At 30.7% G+C, this 12011-nt stretch overlaps 1 protein-coding gene across 1 annotated transcript in view; it reads right to left on the reverse strand.

The window, feature by feature from the left end:
• The window catches only part of SI (sucrase-isomaltase), a 98207-nt gene that overhangs the window by 34932 nt on the left and 51264 nt on the right, over positions 1–12011 (reverse strand). The window contains exons 26-33 of the mRNA XM_024244753.3: positions 10076–10282; positions 7738–7892; positions 6117–6285; positions 3986–4082; positions 3777–3889; positions 3563–3688; positions 1963–2091; positions 1140–1250 (exon numbers count right to left, since the gene is read on the reverse strand). Coding sequence (XP_024100521.3) covers positions 1140–1250; positions 1963–2091; positions 3563–3688; positions 3777–3889; positions 3986–4082; positions 6117–6285; positions 7738–7892; positions 10076–10282 — 1107 coding nt within the window. The remainder of the gene's footprint in view (positions 1–1139; positions 1251–1962; positions 2092–3562; positions 3689–3776; positions 3890–3985; positions 4083–6116; positions 6286–7737; positions 7893–10075; positions 10283–12011) is intronic.

The following is a 12011-nucleotide window of genomic DNA, read 5'->3' on the forward strand; positions in this document are numbered from 1 at the left end:
TCAAACTGCAAGCATTACATGCATGTGCCACTGTGCCCAGTCCTGTCTATATTCTTCACTCAGCTTTCTCTAATGTTAACATGTTATATAACAATAGTGAACTTATTAAAACCAGGAAATTAATATTGATACAGTACAATCAACATTTATTGAACATGTTTGCATTTTGCAGATTTAATCACTAATGTCTTAATTTTGGCCCAAGATTCAAAAAGACTCTCACATTTCATTTAATTGTGTCTCTCATCATAGATTTTTTTTTTTTTTTTTTTTTTTTTTTGAGACGGAGTCTCGCTCTGTTCCCCAGGCTGGAGTTCAGTGGCTCGATCTCGGCTCACTGCAAGCTCCGCCTCCCGGGTTCACTCCATTCTCCTGCCTCAGCCTCCTGAGTAGCTGGGACTACAGGCACCCGCCACCATGCCCTTCTAATTTTTTTGTATTTTTAGTAGAGACGGGGTTTCACCGCGTTAGCCAGGATGGTCTCGATCTCCTGACCTCATGATCCGCCCACCTTGGCCTCCCAAAGTGCTGGGATTACAGGCGTGAGCCACTGCGCCTGGCCCGCATCATAGATTTTTTTGAGGGTTTTATCATTGTTGTTCATCCTAGTTTTTACTATGAGATTTTTTTCTTGATTGCTTTATATAGAAGCCAAATCAAAATATTTTTGTAATATATTAATATATTGGGTCTGAATATACTTGCTTATATAAAATACAGTGAATTATAATTCATGATCTAAGTTTTAACTGTAAGTATAGCTGTCAAAACATGTTGTTGCTACTATTAACAATATGTTTTTAAGAGAAGTGAACATTTAAATAACTTGCAGTACAGAATAATGAGTAGCCATCTTACTAATGGTAGTTTTATAATAAATTACAAGTGGTACCAATAAATATAATAAAAATGTCTTAAAGATGAAACAAATCATATTTGGACATGTGACTTATATGAATTCTTTCTTTGTGTCTAATAATTTGGATTGAACCAAAGACTATACATTATTTTATTAGTTATTAAATCATTACATTTCCGTATAGCTCTCCAGAGCGTTTTTAACTTTTACTAATTAAATGGAAAGTTTCATTGAAATATAATTTTTGTATTTATTCTATTTCAAGATATCGATTTAGTACCTTTGCCCAACAAATGTCATTGGTATTTGGCCATTTGACAAAGACATCATTCTGCTGTCCTCTTTCAAATGCAGGGTAAGTCTTTGTTTCATTTCCTGAAATTGCTGGATCCTAAAATTAAAAGGAAATATAAACTAGGTATACATGAAAAAAGCATAACTACTTGGAGAGTGATTATGAAGCATAAGTTTTCATTACTACATTATCGTAATAATGTGCTCTCACATGAAATGACAAATGATATAAACATCAGTGTTCTAGCTAGATTACCCCCCAAATTTCTTAGAAGGAAATTCTAAGGACTCTTGGAAATGCATCAGCTATCATTTCAAGCAAGATTAGTAGAGGTTTTATTTTGTTTTTATTTCTATGGTGAGATATCTGGCTATCTAGCTTACTTCCTATAAGATAGTGATAAAAAATTATCTTCACTGAATCACCAATCTGAAGGCAAATTTTTAAATATGAAAAACATCAGAAGCAATCCCAGAGAATGAACTAATAATTGTATAAAAATAGAAAATCTACCATTACATTTCGATAACTCCCATAAATAGAGGCCAATTTGTAGCTTGGATGATAACTAGAAAACAGCTTCCCTTTAACTCAGCTTTGGTTTTAAATCTCTAGGGATATACCTAAATACAAAGGTAGCTGATCACAACCCATGCAAATAAAATGAAGTGCTAAAGGAAGAGAGTTCTAGATTTGGGAGTATTACCCAAAGTTATATACTTTCTATTTTGAAACATCTTTCCCCCCCTCATTTTAGGTGAATTAATGGAAACAAGAAATAAGACTCGGATAAACTCCAAGTACTGACCAGGATAATAATGTATCTCATTCCTTCTCCTCTTATTTTGTCAACAAACTGAGGAAGATCCTGGAATGCTTCACCAATTGTAAAGTCTAGCTGCCTTTCCATGTAGTCAATGTCTGTGTACTGAACATCCTGAAATATACAAAAAATCATCACAGTAGGGCAAAAAATACAAAATAGTAAGTGTATCATATTTTATCATACTTATAAAAGTAACAGCAGTATCAAAGTTTGAGTTCCTCCTCACTAGATCCTAAAAGAATTAAGCAGTTTAGTGTTCAAGGAATAAAAGTAGCATGTAAAGACGTAAAGTATTCTAAGAACAACTTTCTATAAATGTTCTGTTTTGTCAACAGTTCATTTAGTCATTTAGATTTAGAGGTAAAAACTGTTCTAAATTGGTATATATTATGTAATCCTCAAAGGAAACAGAAAGACACTGAGCAATAGGATTTATGATACTATGAAATTAGGTTAAATGACAAATAGGACTTTTGTACAGTATATACAGAAAGAGATGTTGCTGTTTCTGGGAACTATACAGCAAATATTGGATAATTTCAAATAATTCTAATATTGGCAAAAGAGGTTTTACAAATTACATCAATTACTATAATCTTGTTCTTGTAATATCCATCAAAGTCATTTTTAGGATAACATCCCCTCTTATGTAAGCAAGAATTGCTTTAAGATAGGTAATTGCAAGTATGTTTAAACCAACAAACATTTGGATTATATCACGGAATATTCAATTTAAGCCTAAATACAAAATTTGTTAATTATTTTCTGTTACTTGACATTATCTCAATTTCTTCTTCTATGTGTTATAAAAGTATGGTCAATAATGTATACCTCCTTTTAAATAATAAATTTCCACTTGCATGTTTCTGTATTGTCAACATATATAATTAATTTCCCATACTAGTTATTCAGGAACCCTGTATTGGACCCTACTATAAATACCAATGTTGTATAATGAGGTTTTTCTGATTTTCCTTAGAATAAACTCTTATATATCAAGTCTTCTATATTTTAATGTTTAGGTGTTCTCAGCAGCATCCCTAGGATTCCTTAATTTTGCTAAAAAATTGAGGAAATTCAGAGATTGATCATTTGTGAATACTTTGGAATATTTAGCTTCCTGAATATTGAGTGAATCTGTATTATATATTACAACTATTATCTATTCCAGGGCAAAAAAGAATTAGTTCCACCTCCAACTTGTTCTCTAGTTGATGATACAGATTTCTTATCTTATTGACGATACATATTTCTGTGAACTTTAACATGAAGAGAACGTAGTGACTGCCCGTACAACCCAGAGTTTGTGAGGGGAAATCAAGTGCCCAGTGACTTGTTTAGCACAACACAGCAGGTATAATTAGGGAGGGAAAAGGAAAAGGAATGGTATTTCTTCCTCTCCTTTATCAGTCTGACAAAGACACTGTCTATAAATCTCATATCCAATACATAAGGTGCTAGTAAAAAAAACTAAGCATTATTACCAGCTGCTTAAATTAATTTTAAAGTATAAATGTTTAATTATTTCATTCTACTTTTACATATTCCATATTTAACATTGTTTTAAAATTGATATACATACATAGGGGATGTTAGCAGCCACCATAGCGTCATATAATTCCTGAACCTCTGAAGTATTTGCATATCCATAACGACATAATTGGAATCCCAAAGCCCAATAAGCTGGCATGACTGGATGGCCAATTACCTTTAAAAAAAAATTAATGTGTGAACTAAGAGGATTACTTTATGCTATAAAAATTTTTAATTTTTTTAAAAGAAATATTCAATCATACTTCATGGTATTGCTTTGTTGCAACTTCTGGAGTTGGGCCCAAAAACATATAAAAATCCAAGATTCCTCCAACTGTACGGTAAGTTAGAGCAGGAGTTGGCTGGAATGTAACATCTGGAAATACAAAATAAGATTCCATTTTTATCTGTGTATACTAGTTTATGAAAAAGTCACATAAAATAAGAGACATTCAACAAATGATTGTTTTACCCATTGCATTGCTGTTGAGTAAGAAAACACCATGAGCATTGCCCTCCTCTTCCAAAGCCATGTAATAGGGATGAAATCCATAGGAATTAAGTTTGTACTGAAATATGAAAATTAAGCACAATATATTTTAAGTAACAATAGCATGTGAATTTAATCAGTTATTTTAAAATTTATTATATAATCGAGACTTGATATTTAAATTCCCATTTCCCAACCTTAAACTATGCTTCAGTTAAAATAAATGTGTCTCCCTAGAAAATAATTGTTTAAATTTTTCCTGCTTTCGTGTAGTTTACAAATATGTTTCTATAATATTTGTATATTAATAGAAATTAATATACAAATATGTATATATTTGTATATTAATAGAAATTAATATATAAATATGTATATATTTGTATTAATATACAAATATGTAACAACTACAAATGCTTCCACATTAAATGATGTAGAATACTATTGCCATTAGAGTAGTTTGGTTTATTTCCAAAGGTTATATGTTTAACTTATCTATAAATTGGTATTTTTTCCATAGTAAAATGTCCTAGAAATGATAAAAGTGATGAATACAATTAAACTGTCCAGAAAATATCTTGTTTATATATTTTATATTTACAGAACATTTAAAGTTTTATATTTATAAATATTGAATTCATTGTTTCATACTGTAATCATAGTCAGATTTTATTAGATGATATATTTTTGATTCTTACTATATATAAAATTACCAGTGAAATATATTTTATAGTAATTTATTTTTAGTAATATACAAAATTACTAGTGAAAGTAATTTTAGATATCAAGAATCAAAAGTATATTAGTCTAATAATATCTGTACAAATACTGAAGGGATTTTAAGAAATCAGTTTCGGTAAAACGTATTCTTTCAAGTTAGTGTTAATAGAAAACAGCCTTCAATAAGTTAAATTTGGAGTATTATGATATAAAGGCAAGCTGTTTGAGCACCTAACAATAAAAAATGCTTACGATAGTTCACAGACTTATAGTATGGTACTGAGTATATCCTTTTAAGTACACATCACATGTGAAAAATACAAATAGAATAATTTTTATTAAAATATATTTTTTATGATATGTTTGGAATATTATAGATAATATTATTTGTTGTACAGTACATTAAATATTCATAAAATGTGTTGCATTAACAAGACAAATCTTTGGAAAAAGTGTCATGAGTATATAAAAACACATTGTAAAGATGTAATTAGCAGTTTGGCCACATAAAATTACACAACTGCTCGTCATCTAGCATTAGGTATATCTCTCAATGCTATCCCTCCCCCCTCCCCCCACCCCACAACAGTCCCCGAAGTGTGATGTTCCCCTTCCTGTGTCCATGTGTTCTCATTGTTCAATTCCCACCTATGAGTGAGAATATGCGGTGTTTGGTTTTTTGTTCTTGCGATAGTTTACTGAGAATGATGATTTCCAATTTCATCCATGTCCCTACAAAGGACATGAACTCATCATTTTTTATGGCTGCATAGTATTCCATGGTGTATATGTGCCACATTTTCTTAATCCAGTCTATCATTGTTGGACATTTGGGTTGGTTCCAAGTCTTTGCTATTGTTGGTGGGTGCAGCGCACTAGCATGGCACATGTATACGTATGTAACTTACCTGCACATTGCGCACATGTACCATAAAACCTAAAGTATAATAATAATAATAATAATAAAAAAAATTACACAACTGCAACTGTGGGTTATAAAGAGAAAAAAGATCAAATCAGTACCTGAGAAGTAAAAAACAATCAAGGAAAACTTTAGGCAGTTATTTTCTAAAAGCTGGAGTAAAGGTAAACTTGACAGGGAATACAGAATCAGCATATTCTTTGTATGCATTTGAAACAGTTAAGGTATTGAGTCAAAGCCTGGCTTCTCACAGTAGTCAAGCAAATTGTTATCCATCCACTCCTCTACTTCCACCTGTAATTTATGGTGACTTTTTGGGTTTGTTTCTCAGAAAATTGCTATAGCTGCTCTGGAGATCTCTAGCTAATGCCTTTGTCATTACTTCAATCCTAAAGCACAGGCCTATAAAGAAGTGGCTTGGATTCTACTCATGGTCTTAGTTGCCTCGTGGAGTGGTCACATGTTGGTACCTACACCAGGGGGTTGGTCTCTTGTGAACATTCCCCAAGTATTCCAGTTCAGATCTCGCTTAAATGCTGTATGTTCCACTTCCCCAAAACCATATATATATTCTGATGGCAGGCGAGTTGATATTTGAATGAACTGGTCATTAAAAGCAAATCCAGGCAGCCAAGAATCCCAACTGAAAACAAAAGAAAATGAAGCTATGTCTGTCAAAATATATGCAAAGTAGTATCACAAATAATAATGGTAATTCTTTCTTAGATTATCTAAAAATCAATGTTTTTTTCTATATTCCTAATTATACCCAGGTACCAAATGGAAATAGATGATTAATCTAATACATTTTTTCTTTTAGCTAAGTTAAGGAATATGTAAAATATGTTTCATATACTTATAGGAGAATCATAACATAAATAATATGATTGTACATGTTTTTCTTTAGACAAGTATTCCTTTTAAAAATAAAATTAATATGAAATCATAAATGACTTAGTAATGTGTGATCTAGAAATTAAAAGTTCTCAATTGTCCTGCTCCCTTGAGATAATCACAATACATTTTTTTCTACATATGGAATAAAAATAAATCAATATTATAATGAATTTTAAGTTTAACGGATATTCAAATGTTGAACTCTCTCCAATTACTACTCCCAATTGTGTTTTTCTTCCTTTATTTTATGTTCATAAAAATAGCTGTGTATGAAGAAATGTGTTACAAGAAACATATTATTATTCAATGCATTTGCAAGAAGAACATAAAGAGGAAGGAAAGTAACATTGGCAAAGAGAGGAAGCATAAGTATTACAAGTAATCTGGGCATATTTTAACTTTTTATATTTATTATTTTGGAAAACTATTTAATGGAGAATAATGCTTGTCAAATGACAATAAATAATGCCCTTGCACCAGGATATTTTTATAAAATGACTTAGCTTCCCACGTTGTTGAACAAAAATATTGTCGTAACAACAAAATTATTAAAATAATCCAGATATAGTTTTAGGTATTATTTGTACATATCTTGGCAGTACCAGAAAACATCCTGATAACATCATCTAAGGAATGGTATGGCAAACTTAAATTACATAAAAATATATTTTAATATATTATAGTTTATAGATCTTTTGAATAAAGACTACAATTTTAAAATTAAATTTATTCATTGTAACATAAAAATATATCTAGACTTACGTGTTGTAACTTATTTTCACTAATACCTGGCAAATAAATTATTAATTCTATCAGATTCAAGCACCAATAAACTATTTCAACAGTTTTAACAAAATATTTACTTCACTTGTTTCCAAATACTTATTTTGCCAACACTCATCATGCTTTTTAAAAGAGGTTTTGGTTTTGGTTCTCAACTTGATTAGAAGAATGAGTCTGATACTAATAGTGAAATTGAACACCTCCAAAGTGTAGATAAAATTGTGGGCCAATCCTTTAAAATAGTCCCATGGACTATGTTTAGCTAGAAATATTAAAATGGGCAAAGTCATTTAACACGACTTAAATTTTTTTGTGTGATGCTACTTTAGGACAGTGAAGGCTGTTAATCATTTTACTTTTCCATTCCTAAGGTAAAATTAAAATATCTTTTATATCAAATAATTCAATTACTTACATGACTCTTCCACTGCTTCTCCGTCGAATCTGGATGCCAAAAGGATTTTCCTTGATTTCAACATCATAAAGTCTGTCTTCATAAGTACTTATTGGAGTGGTTGGAATGTTTAATGGTACTGGTACTTCATATCTCTTCTTTTGGGGATCATAAATCTATTGCAGATAAGTAGTAAAAAAGTTTACTCTGATTGCTGACATAGCATGTATATATCATGAACTAATTTAAATAATGGCTCAAACAAGAATATTTAGAATTTTTCTCCATATAATTTCTAATTCTACATTCATGGTCCATATAACCATATCAATATAGAATTCCACATACACATTTATAATGGGTCCAAACTGAGTACTGCATTTTTGAACCTTTAAAAAATGTTTTGTGATTTCTTTTCCATATAATAAGAAATCAAAACAAAAATTTTAGAGCTAAATATTCTATTGTATGGGTATACCAAAATTATTTCATGGTTAAAAACAGAAGTTGTTTCAATATTTTTTGTCATACATATGATTATACAATAAACCCTAATGCTAATTTATGTTTATTTGTGTTTTTATTTCTTCAGCACATTTCTTAAATACCACTAGGGTCTGAGTATACTTACCGTTTTAGGGTCTTTGATAACTATTGACAAACTGCTTTCCAGAATTTGTTTACTGATTAATATTCTCACCAAATTGTGTACTCTAATGCTAATTTATGTTAAATTAAAAGCATTTATTTTTCATTGTTAATCATTTCCTTTCTTACTTATGAGGTTTCATTTTTTTCTACATTATTATTCAACATTTATGTTCCACTGTACTTTGAATTGCATTTTGCTCCTGGAATTTTTAATGAGTGTAATTATGTTGATATTTTAGTTTCTTCTGTTAAATGTCTTCTTATGAGAGGTCTTGATATTTTTTCTTGATTACATGAGTTGAAATTGCTTTCCCTATGTCACATCTTTATCAGATATTTACCCATTTTTTGTCCTCTAATTGTTTATAGTGTTTTTGATGTGAAAACATATTTTATTTTTATGTTAGAATATAAATTTTCTAACATAAACATAAAAAACATGTAGATTTTTACCTATGTCACGCCTTTTTATCTGTGGCTTGAAAGGCTTTTGCTAGCCAGATACAAAATAAATATGCCGCTAAATTTGTTTTAGGCTTATGTTTAGTTTTCACATGGAACTCATTCTAAATTTTATTTTAGCGTATGATTAAAAACAGACACTTTTCTATATAAATTATTAAATAACCTACCTCTTCATTATTAATTTGTGAACCTTTCTTCACACACAGACATCTTCTATGCTTTTCTGCCATCACACACACACACACACACACAATCTTCTATGATTTTATCCCATCACACACACACACACACACACAAAATCTTCCATGCTTTTGTGCCATCTCGCTTCAATAAACAATCAGGCAATGCCATCTCCAGTTCCACACTGTTTTAATTATACGAATTTTTATTCTTTACCCCTTGCTGAATTTTAACAATTGCAAGGTGTTTATTTTTTCAGACAAACTTAAAAGTTATTTTATGAAGTCTCAAAAGATATTTCACTAAGATTTATATGAAAATACTTTAAAAGCAGCGACTGAGCTAAAGTGAATTAACATTTAAAATATCAGTTACTCTTATTTATAATTTTAAAATACTTAATATGAACATTTTTAATAGTTTTTCTCCTTACAGATAGTCCACTTAGTCCTATAATTTTTGATGATTTATTATTTGATTTTTTCATTTGAGTTTGCTAATGAGATTTGTTGCCATTTCTGCTTCTAAATAGTGAGCAATAATGCACAAGAAAATATCTTTGGAAATATAACTTTACATCTAGTTATTTTGTTGATATTTAAAATTTCTGGCACTATTCTTAATGGATTCTTTTGGAATTCTTAAGTTAAAAAATGCTATCTCTAAAAGTTGAATGAAATTATTGCTTTGGTATGTCTTATTGCATTGGCCAGAAAATTAAGACCACAACTTAAAAATAATAGAAACAGTAGGCATCCAATTTTGTTTATTTTAATAACACTATCAGCATAGTTTGATAATAAATGACTTATGTATTTTGTAAGAATTTCAATTTATTTTTAAAATCATCATTGTATTAATCACAAAGTTAGCAAGAATGAGCAGTTTCATTTATTGGGCACCTAGCTATGAGTTGTGTAGGAAAAAAATATTTTTATGATATCAAAATATTATCAAATCTGTTAATAATCTTTAATATTACATTAAATATCAATCACAGGATTATTCAAAATCTCATCTCAAAAGATGAGTTAAGCTTTGGGGTAGTTTATATCAAGCATACCTTAAACTGCAACATATCATTTTTGTGATATTTCACCTCCACACGAAGAGTTGAGATGGGGTCAGAAGGTAACTTTATTCTGGCATTTGCAGTATTTAATTGGAGGTCAGCTGTTATACCCATTGATGAATAGCGAGCTGAGTTGACTGAATAAGAGTTATCTTGTCTGGGAAAGTAACACTCGGGTGCTTTGGATAGAGAAGAACCCTAAAAACACAATGCACGTTCATTGCCAGAAATTATAAGCCTTGTAATATTTGACTCTTTAAAATTATACTGATGTTTAGTCACACACAGTATGATTTACAAGTTTCATTAATACAAAAATGAAATAACAGTTATAACACAAAATATATTTTATGCAGTTTGGGATCCCATGTACTAAAATTTTATACAAAATATTTACATTTACACTCTAGAGAAAGAACGGTAGAGCAGAAGGATCAAACGTCATACATTTTTTAACTGAAAAAATAGCATTAAATTGTGTTGTCTGCAAAAGCAAGTATATTACTAATAAATTTTGATTCCATGTTTGTTCTTACTCTTCATATTGATTGCTGATTATTGTGGATAAAAATGGCATTATAACATGCCTCTCAAGGGCAAGTGCGAGAATCCTGTTACTTATAATGAAACTCTCAATCCTTCTTTTTTTAACTTGTTCTTATACTGGTCAATTACTTCCTGACCTGGATTTGAAATAGGAACCCTGGCCAAGAATCAGAGTTGATTGGTTTAACATAGAAGTGAGAGATAAAACCTAAGAAAAAGAATTATAAACTGTGGCATTGATGGCTGGTTGCCTTACCACAATCCATTCCTCCTATCTTCCTTGTTTATTAAATTATTATATTTTGCAGAGAAATATTGTATTTATCTACATTTCCAATTTCCTTTTAAAGAAGTTGTGTAAGTCCTCATAAAAGCTCTTTAAAAGCAAGGGACCTAAGCTGACTAAATTGAGATACTCTGTTTGACTCATCTTCTTGAGGGTGTACTGTCTGGCTTCTATCTAAAGTGAACAATTTCATCTGTGTACCCTATCCCAGGCCTCCTTACCTATAAAAATATTTCTCCCTCAATTCTCCACCCCTTCTCTTGCATCAATAATATTTCATTCATTATGTTATTTTTAACAGCATAAACTGATTTTATTTCTCTCATTTTTTTAAAGTAAATGTCACTTCAGTAACTTCTCTGACTACTATTCTATTTTTTCTTTCTTTACAGCAAAACATAGAAGTGTTCATCATACTCACTATCTCTAATTTGTCCCTTGATTTTCTCTTGAATTCACTCTAACCAGGTTTTATCCCTAGTACTACATCTAATGTTTGCATGTCAAAGTTGCCAAAGACTTCCATGTTGCCAAATCCACATGTCAGTTTCCAGTCCTTATCTTACTGACAAACAATTTGCATAGTTGATCATTTCTTCCATTCTAAATGTTTGTTCAGTTGGCTTCCAGGACCCAGCATGTTATTTCCAACCCAATACTTGAGCTGTTCTTTCTAAGCCTCCTTTGTCATTTCCTCCTTGGCTAAAGTTTGTAATCGCCCAGGGTTTAGTCTTTGAACACTTCTCATCTATTCAAGCCTATTTCGTTGATGATATCATCCTACCACATGGCCTTAAACACAGAAATGAAAGTCTCAGCAATAGAATCATACAGGCAGAGGAAAGAACTTCAGAGCTTGAAGATGAGGTTTTTGAATTAACTCAATTCAATAAAGACAAAGGAAAAAGAAGAAGACAATATGAACACAGCCTGCAAGAAGTCTGGGATTATGTTAAATGACCAAACCTAAGAATAGCTGGTGTTCCTGAGGAAGAAGGGAAATCTAAAAATTTGGAGAACATATTTGAGGGAATAATCAAAGAAAACTTCCCTGGCCTTGCTAGAGACCTAGACATCCAAATACAAGAGAGCTCA

This window comes from Pongo abelii, chromosome 2 (genome assembly GCF_028885655.2).
Source record: "Pongo abelii isolate AG06213 chromosome 2, NHGRI_mPonAbe1-v2.0_pri, whole genome shotgun sequence".
NCBI classification, from domain to species: Eukaryota; Metazoa; Chordata; class Mammalia; order Primates; family Hominidae; genus Pongo; species Pongo abelii.